Raw genomic sequence first — 17,575 nt, 5'->3', positions numbered from 1 at the left:
TGTTACAACAGGGTCTGTTCTTTACGTTACGCTACTGTGCCAGTCATTCTTTAAACGTGGGTGAGGTCTGGCTTAATAAATTATAAATTAACGATTATATGTCACACACGTGGCGGTGCAGTGGTTAGCACTGTTGCCTCAAACCTCTGCGACCTGAGTTCGAGTCTCCGCCTGGGTCACATGTGTGTGGAGTTTGCATGTTCTCCTCATGTCATCGTGGGGTTTCCTCCGGGTACTCCGGTTTCCAGTCCAAAAACATCCTGAGGCTAATTGGAGTTGCTAAATTGCCCATAGGTGTGCATGTGTGAGTGAATGGTGTGTGAGTGTGCCCTGCGATGGGCTGGCCCCCCATCCTGGGTTGTTCCCTGCCTCGTGCCCATTGCTTCCGGGATAGTTTCCAGACCCCCCACGATAAGCAGTTTGGAAAATGGATGGATGGATGTCAAACATGTCAAACAGCTCTCCTAACTGCCGACATCATGTCTTTATGTGAATAGTTGTAGTTCACATAAAAAGATCTCATATTAAACAAATCTGACCACACTTTTCTAAACTAACTGACTAGTAAATAAGTGTGAACGGGGTCTGGCACAGCCTCCGGGAAGTGCAGTATCTGTGTTATACAGTACTTAAGCTGAAAATGTACGTTATCATGCACGTTTTGTACGTGTGAATAATATTCAGCTTGTTAACCCGAAAAGCAGTACATGTTGACCCCTTTGGTATCCTGTAAAATGGCGTCTTATGGAATGACGTTTTGGGACTTGAGTGGTCTGGGTGCTGACTGGGGACACACGCCCTCAGATCCCCCCTGCAACGTGGTACTCATGCAAAAATCGCTAAATGTCACTAGATGACGTCATGTGCTAATTAGCATATTGGTGACGTCATTGCATTGTTTTTGCATTGTAATAGTCAGATAGTGACAGCTCTTCACATATGTTTGCTTATATCTTACAGTATACATGAGTACAGAGAGTATTTTAATATAACCAAATTCCCAATAAGCTATTCTCATGTACAGTTTTTTTCTATTTCTGTCAGCTAAGGATTTTCCAATAAGCCGCTAGATTTGTCGGTTGTCGACTTTTTTTTTAAGAAAGAAAAACAGTGTTGCTAAAGGGCTCTTTATAGTCACTTATTTCCACGACAAAGTTGCAAATTGGCAACACTGCCATTAAGGTCCATTTATTTTCCATACAGGCGATACTTGCATGTGCTAGCCCATGTTTCCAGTGTTCATTTGATGTGTGACACATGCGGGTCCCCACACCAAATAAACGCAATACATACTGTACGCAAATTATAATATCAGCAAAAATTGTGGGGTCAATGTAAGACCTAAATGTGGCGTGCCATTGATTCAAGGGCTTTACTGTGACTAACCAGATGAGCTGTTGCTTGCCCCTGTGTAATTACTCTGATGCCAGAATCATTACTACAAATCGCATAATCCAATAGAGAATGAATGGTCACGGCTGTTTGCTTATTGTAGGGTAATTGTTATTTAATTCCTTGCATTCATCACTGATTATTCATTAGAGTTTTCTGTAGCCTGCTGACAACTGTATTACACAATATACACATTGCCCAGCGCTGCAGAAAGTAAATTCTGGGCACCATTATTAAACGTTATGAAATAGATGATTTCTTCTTTTTCGTTAGTGTTGTTTTTCGATTCCTTTAATATACTTATAATAATGTTACAACGGCACTGATTGTTTTTGTTCAAAACGTTTGGTTTATTACATGTTATTTTATGTTTTGCATTTTTCAGGTTTGGTTCCGTGAACATTTGTAATCTCATATCCCAAGAACTTTTTTCAAGTTTGGTTCAATAATGATTTTATGTCCTAAGAACGTTTTTTTCAGGTTTGGTTTTAAATACGTTATATTAACATGTTCCCGTGATTTTCGTTTCCAGTTACTGTTCTGTACATCGGCATTTTAAGAATGCCAAAGGGACGTCGGTTATATGACATTACGGCAGAATTTTTAAGAACCTAATGGAAGCGTTCCTTGTTAGCTAGCCTCTCCCGGGCAACACAGGCAGTGTGTATACTCTGGGAAGAATTCCGGTCTATTCTGGAGCACATACAGTACATACAGACAAACAACACACACCACAAAGATACCAAACAGCCTAACTGCATGTCTTCAGACTGCAGGAGGACACCTGGGAGAACAGTCTCATTACACGGACTTAGTAGGGTTTGAAATTCCTCACCCTGGAGGTCTGAGGTAACAGTATTTCCCATTGAGCCTCAGTGCCACTCTGGGCAGCTTTTGGCATTTACCAGAAGAGGTTTGACGGAATATGTTTTTCACATTGCAATGCATTACTTCATAAATGATGCCAGAGTTAATGACGTGTCGTTACCAAAAATATGTGGGTTAATTTTTCTCACATTCTCTGTTCCCTAAATAACTTTTAAGATATGATACAACTTTATTTATCCTGAGCCATATTGTTGTGCTAAAGGCATTGCTCTCGCCATGTTTAAATATACCAAGAATAAAGAATACAATGTAGTACAATAATACAATATAAAAGGAATTAAAATACAAGTGGAAAAACGAAATGGTAAAATACAAAAAAAAGTAAAATGCAAGTATACAGGAAAAAGGATAAAAAAATATGAGAAAGGGTTTTAAAATGGTACTGTAATGTGCAAAATTGAACCAGACAAATAGTATCAACCGACATATCTCCTCTGGACAGGAGTGAGAGGAGCTGTACAGTCTGACGACCACAAGGAGGAAGGATCTCCTGTGACGCTCGGTGGTGATATTAGTCTCTTGCTGAAGGAGCTCTGCTAGCTGTTGTGGGTCAGCACAGGGCGTGAGATAAGCCTCGATGAGCCTGTTGGCCTCTGCTGCCTTCACCCTGCTGCCCCAACACACTACAGCTTAAATGGTGACACTGACCACTGCCGAGCTGTAGAACATCTGACCAAAGCCTCGGTTCTGGCCTTTCTGTGATTCTGTCCAGTCCAGCTTGCTGTCCAGGTTCCCTCCCAGGTATCTGTAGTGCTGTACTGTCCCCACTTCTGTCCCCTTGATGCAGATGGGTGTCTTGGCGGACTTCCGTGTCCTGAAATGGAATGTTATTTCATGTCACTGTATGCTGTGCATTGTATATAAATGAAGAGGTAGGTTATGGTTAATACAGTCTGGAGGTATATATGATTTAAAATGAAACTAAACATTTGTAGGACCTTATCTTAAAGATATGTTTTTACATTAAAAAGTTACATTAAATAAGTTGGTGATTCTTCTCCCTTCACAGCCACAAAACAGTTCACTTCTGCGTGCAACAGTTTACAATAGTCACAAATTAAAGTTTTTCAGTGTACATAAAACATGGGCAAACACAACCAAATTATAACAAACAGTACTTATCCAATTTCTGGTTTCCTTAACTTTCCCATGGCGGATAGAGAAAACCACTAAACATATTGCATTTTATCGATATTTTTTTAGTAAACCAAATAAACTTCCACCCAACTCATTACCAAACTTGATTAAACATGTAAACGAACAGATGGCTCAATTATAGTCCCATAGAAGTTGGAAGAGCCAGGAGTCATATCTTCCAAATCATTATAGCACAAACACAGAAACAAAAGAAAGTTTGTGCACAACAGCTTGCAAATGTGTGGAGATGTGCAATAAAAGACATGCCCTCCTGTGGCCTGGAAGATTAATGATCCCTGAAAACATTAACAAGGCCAGTTGCTCCCTAAATAAATAATACAAAATCAATAAAGCAAAATGATTTAACTCGCTATTCCACATTAATAGATCGGATTTTGCCGATGCAAATATGTTAGAAATCATGCACCCTGAGCAAGGACACCATGCAAGCCAAAATTCTGACAGGGCACTCTGACTGTGGTGCAGCTCCCTGTAATTTAAATTTTTTTTATATTGAAATTTTCCTCTGCATCTCAACCTGGAGAAAACAAATGGAATTCAGTGTTTTGCTACTTGTAACCTGTGACAGTGGTGGTAAAAACTCAAAAATCAGCTCCTCCCCTCTCTGTTTTTCTAAACACACGCTGTCCTGCCTTGTTCCCCCACAGCACGATCTCTCTCCTTGTAGGAAGTGGTCTTTCTAGGTTTGAGAGGGATTATTAAACACATTCAGAGTCATTTTTTTTTTTTTTTTTTTTTTTTTTTTTTTTCAAGATGGCGCCACGAGAGTGGCAGCTAGTTACAGCAGCTCTGACCACCTTCTATTCTTTTAACCTATCTTATCTATTTTCCTTGTTTTTTTCACCTTTTCTTTCAACTAATCAAAAGTATGCTAGTCAAAGGCAACTTGTGAACTTACTTTTTTGTTTTTTAATCATTTACGGACTGTTTTACCCGGTACACGGAGATTCTTCAAGCAGCGGCTTCATTGTTTACACTCGGGATCAGCTGTTAGCGCTTCGTAACCAGCCGATACACCCCAGGGAAAGACCAGAGATCCCCAGGGAGCTGCGGCGGAGGAGACGGGGCTGCAGAGCTGGAGTTAAGTGTCGAGAGCGGAAGAGAAGGTACAAACCATCTGTACCCTCGATCATTATGGGGAATGTTAGATCTCTCCCTAATAAGATCGATGAGTTAACGGCGCTGACAAGACTTCAGAGAGAGTACCGGGAGGTGAGCATGATGTGCTATACAGAATCTTGGCTGACACACCTCACTCCAGACTCACACGTAACTGTACCGGGATTCCACCTGGTGAGAACGGACCGAGATGGAAAGGAGACCGGCAAGAAGAAAGGTGGGGGGATTGTGATGTATGCGAACGAGAGATGGTGTAAACCGGGGCACATCAGTGTTAAGGAGCAATGCTGTACACGGGATGTGGAGCTATTGGCGGTCAGCATCAGACCATATTACCTGCCGCGGGAATTCACGCAAGTCATCGCGATAACTGTTTACATTCCGCCGACGGCAGATGCGGCAGCAGCATGTGAGACAATTCACACAGTGGTGTCCCAGCTACAGACATCACACCCCCAAGCCTTCTTTTTCATCTCTGGGGATTTTAATCATGTTTCCTTGTCCTCAACTCTCCCTACTTTCACCCAGTATGTGGACTGCTGCACCAGGGAACACAAAACACTGGACTTACTGTATGCAAATACTAAGGACGCTTACAGAGCATCAACCCTCCCCCCACTGGGTCGTTCAGATCACAGCCTGGTCCATTTGGTTCCCTCATACATACCTTTAGTATGCAAACGACCCCCCACTACAAGGTATGTGAGAGAATGGTCTGAAGAGGCGAGTCTGGCACTGAAAGACTGCTTCCAAACCACAGACTGGGAGGTGCTATGCAGCCCACACGGGGAGGACATTGACAGTCTGACGGCCTGCATAACAGATTATATCACCTTCTGCATGGATAACACTGTACCGACTAGGAAAGTACGGTGTTACTCCAACAACAAACCATGGCTGACTCCAGACCTGAGGACTCTGCTGGAGCAAAAAAGGAGGGCTTTCAGATCCGGAGAACGAGAGGAAATTAGGAGAGTCCAGAAGGAGCTAAGGAGAGAGATAAGGCGGGGAAAGAACAGATACAAGAGGAAGCTGGAGGAGCAGCTCCAGCAGAGCAACACAAGAGGGGTGTGGAAGGGACTTAATATCATCACCGGACGGAGCAAGGCGAGTGGAGGGGATCCGGAGTCTGGCGACCAGGATTGGGCTAATAGATTGAACCAGTTCTTTAACAGGTTTGACTCAGTAGCCCAACCCCCCCCTATCCACCAGAGCTCATCACACCTCCTTCACACCTCCCTGCAACCCCCCACAGTAGTCACAGCACCGGGGATATTGGCGGCACCTCATCTGCCCCCTTTGTCCCCCAACGGCCTTACTGCCCCTCCCCCCCATGCCGTTCAGCAGGAGTCACCCACCCACAACCTACACTGTGGCCTCTCCATCACAACTGACCAGGTGCGGAGTCAGCTGATGAAGATGAAAACCAGGAAGGCCGCAGGTCCAGATGGAATCAGCTCCAGACTGTTGAGGGACTGCGCAGGTCAACTGTGCCAGGTCATCACATACATCTTTAACCTCAGTCTCAGTCTGGAGAGGGTCCCCGTTCTGTGGAAGACGTCCTGCGTGGTGCCGGTCCCAAAGACAACGCACCCCAAGGAGCTGAACCACTTCAGACCTGTTGCCCTGACTTCACACCTGATGAAGACCATGGAGAGGATTGTACTTCACCACCTTCGCCCGCTAGTCAGGAGGGATCTGGACCCGCTGCAATTTGCCTACCAGCCGAACATCGGGGTGGATGACGCTGTCATCTACCTGCTGCATCGGGCCTTCTCTCACCTAGAGACGGCTAGGAGCACTGTGAGAGTCATGTTCTTTGACTTCTCAAGTGCCTTCAATACAATCCGGCCCTCAGTGCTGAGGGGGAAGTTAGAGGGAGCGGGAGTGGACCATCAGTTGTCTGCGTGGATTACGGACTACCTCACCAGGAGACCCCAGTATGTGAGACTCCGGGACTGTGTGTCTGAGGTGGTAGTCTGTAGCACGGGGGCCCCACAAGGAACAGTACTCGCCCCTTTTCTCTTCACCCTATACACTGCGGACTTCAATTACAACACGGACACTTGCCATCTACAGAAGTTTTCAGACGACACTGCCATTGTTGGTCGGGTGTCAGAGGGGAACGAGCTGGAATACAGGGGGGTCATCGATCGCTTTGTCAGCTGGTGTGAACTGAACCATCTTCATATTAATGCCAGCAAGACGAAGGAACTGGTGATCGACTTCAGCAAGAAGTCTTCTCCTACTACACCGGTGAACATCCAGGGTCTGGACATTGAAACGGTGAAGGAGTACAAATTCCTGGGTGTTCACCTAAACAACAAACTGGACTGGTCTACAAACACTGAGGCAGTTTACAAAAAGGGTCTAAGTCGTCTTCACCTGCTTAGGCGGCTAAGATCCTTTGGGGTGAACAGGACTCTCTTAAGGTCCTTCTATGACACTGTGGTAGCATCTGCTATCTTTTATGCTGTGGTCTGCTGGTGTGGTGGAATTGCAGAGAGGAACAGGGGGAAATTGGACAAACTGGTGAAGAGGGCCAGCTCTGTCCTGGGCTGCCCACTGAAATCCATCGAGCAGGTTGGGGATGAGAGGATGCGGTCTAAGCTAACATCCATTATGGACAACACCTCCCACCCCCTGCATGAGACTGTACGAGCTCTGAGCAGCTCATTCAGCAATAGACTTCTACACCCACAGTGTAGGAAGGAGCGCTACCGCAGGTCATTCTTACCAGCGGCTGTCAGACATTATAACAGTTTAGCGTGAGTATTTTTTACTCATATATGTTTAACTGACATATCACATGCTGTAACCAGGATCATTCACACCCCACCCCACCCCCGCACTTGTGTACATATCTCTGTACATTTTGTACATATCTCTGTACATCTTTATTTATTTCCAAAACTTTTGTACATTTGTATTTATATCTTTGTGTATCTACCTGCTCCTATTGTTCTATATTACGTTTTTGTGCAAGAGCTCTGTAACACCTAAATTTCTCATTCGTGGGATAATAAAGGTTTATTCTATTCTATTCTATTCTATTTCTGTTGAGACAACAATGTCCATCCATCTTTCTGACAGGGAGTGAGATCTCAGAGCGTAACACCTCCGGGCAACTCAGATGTTTTAGGTCACACCATCCCCACCTTCGCGTGCATCACTCTTCGTCCAACGTTGTCTTTGTGAGGACCTCAGTCACTGCTATATCTTGACTTTATAGCCTGAAAAAACACACAATTTTTAACTGCCATTTAATTTGAAACGCTACATTAAATCACTCAAACGTTACTGATGTCTTGAAATGTTTGCTGGTCGTACATTTCAGGCCTTAAGGAGTTACGGACCCTCCTTTTCTTGGAGGTGTATAACCAGTCTTTAAAAGCCATGTGCTGGTTTTATAGTATGATTTGATTCATTGTGTTCCGACGAAGCCCAGAACATCGAAAGTCACAAAAGTATGAAATAGTTACCAATTACGAATAAGATGAAAACGGGAATGGAAATGAAAAACGGGGCTGGTTTTACATCTTTAAACGGTTTACGTTTTACATAAGAAGCCTACCATTGACCGCATACTGCCACTGATAGGTCTCATCAAGCGAAACGCAAATATCAGCCGAGTTTCTTTGCAGCCTTTGTTGATCGTCCTTGTCGCACACACACACACAATCCTTCACACACAAAGATCCCTTAAAGCTATAGAAGCTTAGAGTAATAACTTTATTTTGTCAAACCCATACTATCATCATTTAATTATGAAATTAAACAATCATGGTGACTTGTTGTAAATGTAAATATTGCGTGTTAACATTTTCCTTTTCTTTTTCTTTAGTGTTTTTTATCTGGGAAATATGTCCTGCAAAATGGTGAGTATAGTCCTGGAAAATCTGCCTTAGATGTGAATATGTGCAGTAGCATATTATAGACGTATATATACAAAGACATTCACACACAAGCATTTATGTGAGTTCTAAATTCAATATTTTCAATTCAACAATCTTAACTACAAATAGATGGTACATAGCAGTTTTTGTTTTTGAAGGAAGATTGGCATCGGGGCTGTGGTACTTGGGGCTATAGACCTGAGTGATCACTCCTATCGAAACTACACAACTCCTTTGAGGAGGGGAGCATTGATATGCATATTGATACTTCAAGCAATAAAGAAGTTGCCCCCTTGTTCAAAGAAAACTGTAAGAATGGGCCAGTATGTTTGTAAGAGAAACTACTGTGGGTGCTCTCATGAAAATCCTTAAACAACACGGACATTCAGACCTCTCCTTAACAGCAAGAACCCTCTGATGGATGCAAGCAGGGTGAAATGGACACAAGGTATGGCAAATATAATGTAATGTGGCAGATTAACTATCAAAACACCTGAACAAATATCCCACAGCTGTGACTAAACATCTGCAGTCGCTTGATGTCTATAACAGTCTGACTTTGCCTGAAGGGCACATTAGCCGCCCGGGACGGAGTCACACGCCAGAAGCCAAAAAAAAACAGATACCCCCCCACCCCCACCTCCTTGGTTACAGTATGTCTCAGAATCATTTCTCTCTGCTAATCATTCGCACTGATGCTCTTCTGTGCCGGAGGCAGATATTAAAAACATGGGAGCAGCGTGTGGTTCAGTGGGTTATCCCACTGTGTCTGTGATCAGATGGTTGCTAGTTTAAGTCCCCGTGATGGCAAAGTGAGTTCACCATTGTGCCCCTGAGCAAGGCCCGATTGCTCCAGGGACTGGCTGTCCCTGTGTTCTCAAAAATGCACGTTGATTTCAATAAAAGCCTTTGTTATTTATACATTGATGGGTTGCCGCTATTAAAAAGTTCCAACAAATCCCTCTAGTACATTCTCTGTTCTATATATTTCTCACCGAAATGCATTGTCCCCCTCTACATCACCGCTGCTGCATCCAGACCAAAAAATGTTCACTTTGTCAATGATGCCGTGCAAGAATTGGCAGAAGTACTGTGAGATTATACATCAACCTGTGCTGCACCACTTGTGATGTTCCAGCCTAATGGTCAAGTGGTTGAAGTAGTGAAGTGGTTCTCTGGGTACTACGGATGTGATACATGCACTCAGAAGGGATTCTGGAACATTCAGATCTATCCTGACCTGGACAACCTTGACCTAAGGATAGATGATTCATTCAGGCAGCATTGGCAGCCAGAAGACCTTCAGGAAGAGCAGATCTTGCCTTTCTCTTTGGTATGGTCTCTATGATATGGTAATGTCCTTCCCAATAGATTACATGCATTAGTGCTGCCTGTGGGTAATGAAAAAGCTGTTGCTATTGTGGACAAGAGGAAAGACAGAACATCGAATGCCATTAGGGGACGCAGTTACTGTAAGTGACCGGCTGGAGAGACTAAAGCCAGTCCTTCCTGATTGCTTTGCCAGAAAGCAGAAAGACACTGATAATTGGAAGTCATCTGAATTCAGGCAACTTGTTCTCTACACCGGCAAAATTGCCTTGGCAAGAGCACTGCAAAATCAAAAAAAAAGAACATAGGTGGATTTCTTGGGATATACCATTTCATAGGGTTACCATTGTCATAATCTGTTTCTTTCCTTCGACATTTTCCCTGGATAAGATGAAGAGCCTGAAAGAAAGAAAAGAAGAATGATGTCATTGAGGAGGCTGACATTGGCTAAAACACCTGACTGTGAGTAGAAGTGCTAATTTCATTAAGGTTGCAAGACAAAGAGGGACATTTTAAAAACTGCGCCAACAGCAATGAGCCAATTTTCGCAGGTTACGGGGAATCTGGGTCCATAACTAATATATCCGCAGTTGCCACCATCTCAACTGAAATTTCTTCATGGCCGCATCCATCCACTTCCTCAGACTCAACCAACCAGTGGGTTCAAGGTACCAAGAAATTAAACAAAAAAAAAAACAACATAATTAATATTGCTTTTGGTTGTAAAAAAAAATAATATTCACAAAGATGTTTTTTTTTAAAATGGCACAGAAATTCCAAAACTGTTTGAAAATTTGGAAAGGCGAGTCCTCCTCAAGCTGGACAAGATGGAAGCCGACATGAAAAATGCAGTCGAGTCCATGTCACAAGCCGCAACCCATTCAAGCACATCCACCAGATCAGACATCACTGAACTGCTGGAAGAACCCTGTAAGACTGTGGAAGAACTGGAGCACCTGTGTAGCCAGCTGAAGGACGTAGAGTTCCGTAACAACATGGTAAACGCTGACAAATGAGCATGGCATTCTGTTATGAGCAGTTAAGACTATGCTTTAATGTACATTAACTGGGCTTGTGTGTTTTAGTAACTGTTGATAAATTTCTGTGTTTTGTAGATGGCATATCTTTGTCTCCAGGGTGGAAGCAGTTTGGGGGATGGCGTCAGGCGAATGCTGAAGAAAATTGGAGACAATTCCTTATGGGCCTTATACAGCTACAAAGGAAGAAAGGGGAAGCGAGCGTTTCAGCAGCTCCCAATCAATGACGTCATCATACGTACGTGTCACAGCTGTGTCTCATGACCTTCAATGGAAAATACGTATTTTAGCATTATCCAACAGAAATATTTGTATTCATGTATTATGTCAAGGTTCATGCAACAAAGTATACCCACAACAAACTTGTCAGAGTGTGGAGGACATCATAGGCGTGACGCTGAAACATGCCCCCGATCGTGAGAAAACTCACTATCCGGTAAATTCCGTCACATGATTGCTACTCGCCTGTATTTATTCAGCACCTTCAATATTTGATAAAATCTCTGTAAGTTGTCCTGGTGGACATGTCACCAATGATTTGAAATGTATATTTTGACAATCCAATGTAAAGTACTTTCTAAATGTTGCCTATTTGTATTTACAGTGATTAATTTGACTTGCAACATTTAAAAAAAAAAATGGTTTTTAGTTTTAATTAATAGGGTGTTGATTTTATTGATCCATCTGAATGTACATCACTTGGTGGCAGAGATGTTAACGAGATTAGTCTCGATCATGGATCCAATTTGACATTCCTATTTATCAAAAATGTAACCACCTATTAGTTTTTTTCTATTAGTAATAGATGTGACTAATTGGGAATCACCACTTGAACAGTTCAAAAACTGCATGTCTCATAGTTCCTTATACGTCTATGGTCTTCGTACAGACTCCTGGAGCCAGGGGGTCAGACAGCCTTGGTGGGATTAAGCTGCAAGAGATAGGCAAAGAACATGGTGAGCAAGTAGCAAGGACAGAAAGAAATATAAAAATAAGAAATATGAAAGCTATAAATGAATGAACGTAATTAACTACAAATTTACAAGGGAAATCTCTCAGGCTTAATATACATTTTCAAAGTAATCCCTATTTCAAACTTTGAAACCACAACATTTTTGTAAGAACCTAACTACTTTTCTAATATACATTTTAAAACTAATACCTTCTTTAAAATAACATTATGACGAGGACATCCCTTTAGGAGAATAATCAACTATGCACACACATGTAACAGTGCCGCAAAAGGGGCAAATCTTCAACCCTTGCGATACACAAGAAATAGGCAAAGGCAAGAACCTTAAAAGATACAAATTTTTATTTACCGAGTGTCACACACACACACACACAAAGACTGCACACTGGAATCAGACCTCAATTCAATAACCAGGATACACGACCCAGATTCAGAGTAATGAATGAGTATTACTGTCCCTGTCATGCTGCTAAAGTAAGTGTGTGTTAAAATAAGTCTCGATTTTCCTTTTTACACATCGTTCTAAAGCAAAAACTCAAATTAATGGAAAAGTAGTGTACACGTAAATAAATGATTATGCAAGTAACACCGCAAACTTCATGTTAAAATGTTAGGCACTGTATAACACTGAATCTGTTCTAAAATAAATAGCCTCAAGGATTAGTTTACTTAGATGTGTATATTTATATTATTTCAGTACTGCCTACTGGATAGTTGACTACTTGCATAAACCAAGAATTTCTAGTAAATAGGCTACGCTTTTTATCTCACTGTGTTTTGCTTACTCCTTCCCCGTTAGGCTCCTTCACCTGATACAGCATCATTGGACGAAGAGTGATGCACACAGGCACAAACTGACAATCTCAATTTTATATCAATATCAATTTTAAAATGCATAAATAAAATCAATGTTTTCGATACCTAGTGTTGTTATTCTTTTGGTTTAATTTATCCATCCATTTTCCATTTCCACGGGGAATCCGGAGCCTATGGTTGCAAGGCAGGGAACAGCCCAGGATGGGTCACCAACCCATCCGCACCTAGGGGCAATTTAGTAACTCCAATTAACCTCAGCCTGTTTTTGTTCACCACGAATGTTCCCTAAAAGTCCCTGAACATTCGCTGGATGTCCCTTGAACATCCAATTTGAAGGTCTAAATATCTTAGCGTGAATGTTTACTGGATGTCACATGAATGTCCCATCAGAACTACTAAAGAATTTACCATGAACTTTCCCTCAAAGTCCCCGCTGACATCCTATGGACGTCCCATGACAATGTCCTAATGGCATGTAAAGGACTTCACAAAAAATGTCTAGGGGACATTTGTCTGAATGTTCAAAAGACATTCTGGGAACTTTACTTTGTTAGCTGAGTAATACTTGGAGGACATTAAAGTGAAATACATCTGCCCCCCCTAACAGAGCAACTGGCCCTAGTTTGCCCCCCCCCCCCAACTGAAATAGTCTAGAACATCCACTGTCTCATTCAGAACTAAATTCACACTGTACTTGTATACGTTCATTCCAAAGTGAAGTTTTCAGCTAGGCATGTAACGATGAATCGCGAATCGGTTAAAAATCGATGTAAATGTATGATGATTTAAACCGGCTGATGTGGAAAATGAATCACTACTTTAGGAGTACTTCACAGTACCTTAACAGGAAAATATGGGTGTAATATTACATTTGATTTCGCGATGTCAGTTCGAAGTCAGATGTCACTGTGTATTCACGTCAAAGTCTTACGTCGGTTTTTGGTTTTCACCGAACACGAGATGGTGAGTGAATCTGAAACTGAAGTCATGTGGCACAGTGGTGCAATGGTTAGTGCTGCTGCCTCACAGCTAGAAGGTCCTGGGTTCAGTGCTGGGTCCTTTCTGTGTGGATGCTCCTGTGGGGTCGCACGCTCTCCCTGTGTTCGTGTGTTTTTTCGCCAGGGGTCCGGTTTCCTTCCACAGTCCAAAAGCATGTAGGATAGGTTGATTGGTGAGTCTAAATTGCCCCTCTAGTGTGAGTGTGTGAGTGTGAGTGTGTGCGCCCTGTGGTGTGTTGGCAATGCATTTTTTTCTTTTATTGGCAGTATTGACGATGCCAACCTTGGCTTTAAAACGCAACGATAAAATTAAAAATATAAACCACAAATTTTACTTTATGCCCATTTTTATTTTATTTTAGTTAGTGTTGGAGTTTTTAAAATTTCAGCTTAGTTCTCATGCTTTTAATTTAATTCGTTAATGATAGTAACCTTCCTGTGAACCGGACAGAGGCGTTGGATCATCGGACTGGTTATGTTTCCACCGACCAGTTGAGTACTCTGCTGCTCTTTATAAAGGTTGGTTGAAACCAAACTTAGGTCTGGATTTGTACTTTCTGGACCTGAACTTTCCCCCCCCAATGGATCCTTCACATCCCAAAAGTGGCGCTTTGTGACTCAAGGGTAAGAGTGGGAACAGCTAGTGATACAATATAAGAAATTATTCGTAGGCTGGAGCATCCCGTTTGACGATGCTTTCTGTTCGACCTCGAAGACTGTGTCCTTCAAAGGATGCAGCCCCTGAATTTGGACGCAGGCATAGTATGCAGTCAGTGCCTTTTGCCAGCCTTGAATACAAAATGAAACCGAAACTAAACTTGGGATTTCAGAAGCCCAAAGAGCGCAGAGAGCTAGAGAGATAAAGTTAAAAGAGGGCAGGAAACTGCTGAGTTTCTTTCATAAAGCCTTAAGTGCCAAACAGTAAACATGTTGCAGTAGCATAAGTTAGCTTGCTGGGGGAAGGGGTGGGGGGGGGGGAGAGGAACACACCTTTGCAGGGGGCCCAACATTTGTTGCTACAATCCTGGTACTAGAGGTTATTCTCTCCCTTCCTGCTGTTTATCTTGAAGGTGATTTTTAGTCACAGTCCCTGTAGTGTGAAGACCTGGCTTTATAGTGAGTAAATCCAACTTTCCTCACAGATTCTCCCATGTACCATTAGGGAGGTTCTGACTGCCTCTAGCTCTCCGACTGCTGTTGGGCACCTTCACCAGCATCGCTAAGCTTCTGTGACTTGTGCTGGCATCTTGTATGGCCCAAGGCTGCATTCTGTTTATCGTTTGTAAAAATACCTTAGGAAAGTGTCTTCCAGATATTGTAAATAAATGTAAGCATTCACAGGTTTTGCACAAAGCAGACGTGGAATAGCCTTGTGCTGGTGACCTGGTGGACAGTCCTGACCCTGTGAATGAAGGAAGACGAGATAGATAAATCCATCCCTGCCTTGCTTTGCTGTACTGGGCTCAATGTACAGCAGAGAGTTTGTCTCCCCACTCAAAAACTCACTTTGCCCCCTCCACCACGTTTAACGTTACTGGGAGCTAGTGAGTAGAGTCAAAAGATGGTACCTAGTTCATTAGCAGAACATGCTGCTTCAGCATCTTCTACATAGAACAACATGTATTTTTGATATTTGGTTTAGTAACTGATTGTGACCAGTAGGGGGCTGAAACCACTGGGCCTCTATGATGTGGCCTTGTGCTTTGCATCATCGCCTTTATACAGTGGGCCTGCTTGCTTGTTGTCTTTCATCACTGAGATTGTCTGGTTCAGGAGCTCCTTCCAACTTTTGTGATCCAAGTTACGTAGTATGGGATGTCAGGATTAGGGCAGGATAGGGTCACTTTCAAAGAGTCACATGCTTAAATTTCAGTCTACAGCAGAAGTGGCCCAGGGATGGCGTCATGGGGGGGGGGGGGGGGGGCATTCGGGAGTCAAGCCCCCTACTTATTGTCAGCCATTAAGGACATTTTACTTCAATTCTATGTTTTAACAAAGGCATTCATCCAAAAACAAATAGGTTATTATCTAACCCCCCCACCCCCATCAACAACAACAACTTTTACCCTCGCCTTGGGCTGGGGGGAGGGGGGGTATATTGAAGTTACTTTACAATATATGAATATATCAAAACAAGATGTAGGATGACACAGTACCCTTTATATCAATTTACTTTTATTGTGCTCTTTTAAATAGGAAACAAAAGTATTCCTGCTTGTAAGCACAGCTAAAATCAAATAAATTCGGTTAGCATCTCTGAAGGTAAGGATCAGTCTTACTTGGTTCATTTAGTTTTATAACACTGACAAACGGACTCACGGGTTAAAAATATCGTTGCTTGCAATATTTGTTTTACTTTGTTGAAGAGGAATAGCTTGAAATGGGGGTCTTTCCCGTTCTCACTTGCAGTGGTTGTCAGGCTTCTGTTTTTAAAGCAATTTACCAGATGGGTTTTAGATTTTAGAGTTTAGTATTTTTGTTCATAAACTGTCACCTTCTGTTTTAAGTCTGTCATACACCCACACACACACGTATTGCCATATTGGTGTCCTGTTTCATTAATTTTCATTCAAGCTGGATGAGTATATCGCCCAGGTCTATGTGTGTCACCAACCCCCTGCCCCCCCCTCATGTAATCGTGTCCGTCAGATTCCCTTTGATGTCAGCACTGCCATAGCCCTAAACTGATTGTGCAGTTTTAGGTGTTTTACACTAGAGGGCAGTATAGTATGAAATGATGTCTCTGTTTCCATTATCTTGTACTCCACTGCTTGGCCATAATCAGCTTTTGAGATATTGGATCTGACAGAACTGTGAATTCAGTTGTCAGAGAACTATCATGGTTAGCCTTCAAAGTACTTTAGCAACATCAATTTCCTTTATGGACAGCACATGGTTTTTTGCTGAGTGTTTGTCTTGCCCTGGCGCATACAAACGTCAAGACTGAGGGCCATTAGAGAAAAGTTCGTTCAGCCGAACAATGTAATATTGTGCAGTTGCCTTGAAAGATTTTGTATAACCTTTACAAAGAGGCTTTTTATTAAGTTTCTTTTAGAAAAGTATTATATTCTACGTCTATATTTGCAATTCTAAAAGGTATCTGCTAGATCAATGTTCTGGGCTATTTACTGACCATAAAATGCCACATTCTGCAAAGGTTTATTAACATATATGATGGCTTTAATATAATTTGTACTTAAAACTTTCAAACTGAGGAAACCATTAAAGGAACCAGAGGCCTTTTCGATGTCGTCAATAAAATACATTTCAGAAACTGTGGCTCTATTGGCCTGTTTCTTTCAGTTTCATTCAGGCTGGTTACGTATTTTCACAAGTTTGAAAGCACTTTTGGTGAACTTGGGAACATTCAGTAAATAGCACATAAATTCAGACCATTTGCAGTTTGTGACTCCATGCTGTGACTGATTGGCTTTTGGGATAAACAATTGTAGATTCCAGGCAAAATATATTGAAACAATTCTGCATACGCTTTCGGTTGTTTACCGGTCAAAGATAAACCTCTGAATTTTAATAATTCCTCATGAACACAATGGGAGAGGTTTGTGGCTCTGTGAGTTTAGGACCCTGTGCTTGTAATCAGAAGGTCACCCGGCACTTTTGGGCTGTTGACCTCCAGTCTCTCCAGGGTCTGGCTGACCCTGCTATCTGGTAGCTGTGAGATGGTCTGGGCGGGCCATCGACTGGGGAAAGAGCTTAACCCTTGGCAGCACGGTCAAACGGGTCAGCGCTCAATGACCAGTGATGCCGCTCTGGGTCTGTGGCATGCCGTTTGACCTGCTGAAACATGGGGGGATGAGATCACAGGCATATTCACTACAATGAATTCTGTGATCTTTGGTGCTGATTTAATTACTTTTTCCTTATATCCAAAAATTACGTTTAAAAACAATAACAACGACTACGTTTCCAATTTCCTTATCAGCAGAACCATATTTACTTTTCCATTAT

General features: G+C 42.4%; 1 protein-coding gene and 1 long non-coding RNA gene across 5 annotated transcripts in view; one reads left to right on the top strand and one right to left on the bottom strand.

The window, feature by feature from the left end:
- LOC125748000 (uncharacterized) overlaps positions 1-12,712 on the top strand; it is a 108,806-nt gene extending 96,094 nt beyond the window's left edge. For 3 of the 4 annotated variants that reach the window (XM_049023751.1, XM_049023752.1, XM_049023755.1), the window contains 8 exons: positions 8,402-8,435; positions 10,173-10,244; positions 10,334-10,450; positions 10,554-10,780; positions 10,898-11,057; positions 11,152-11,255; positions 11,709-11,775; positions 12,592-12,712. In XM_049023751.1, coding sequence (XP_048879708.1) covers positions 8,402-8,435; positions 10,173-10,244; positions 10,334-10,450; positions 10,554-10,780; positions 10,898-11,057; positions 11,152-11,255; positions 11,709-11,775; positions 12,592-12,605 — 795 coding nt within the window. In that variant the 3' untranslated portion in view covers positions 12,606-12,712. The remainder of the gene's footprint in view (positions 1-8,401; positions 8,436-10,172; positions 10,245-10,333; positions 10,451-10,553; positions 10,781-10,897; positions 11,058-11,151; positions 11,256-11,708; positions 11,776-12,591) is intronic. The other variant, XM_049023753.1, reaches the window with a different exon arrangement.
- On the bottom strand, positions 1,363-10,220 carry LOC125748026 (uncharacterized). Its single transcript, XR_007399436.1, has 3 exons — positions 10,111-10,220; positions 7,716-7,790; positions 1,363-3,094 (listed from the first exon to the last, which is right to left on the bottom strand). It is a non-coding gene; the product is annotated as an uncharacterized LOC125748026 (long non-coding RNA).
- Positions 12,713-17,575: the final 4,863 nt, after the last annotated feature.

The sequence above is a fragment of the Brienomyrus brachyistius genome, chromosome 8 (assembly GCF_023856365.1).
Source record: "Brienomyrus brachyistius isolate T26 chromosome 8, BBRACH_0.4, whole genome shotgun sequence".
NCBI classification, from domain to species: Eukaryota; Metazoa; Chordata; class Actinopteri; order Osteoglossiformes; family Mormyridae; genus Brienomyrus; species Brienomyrus brachyistius.
Note: the sequence above shows the minus strand (reverse complement) of the source record. Positions and strands in the feature narration are given on the sequence as shown.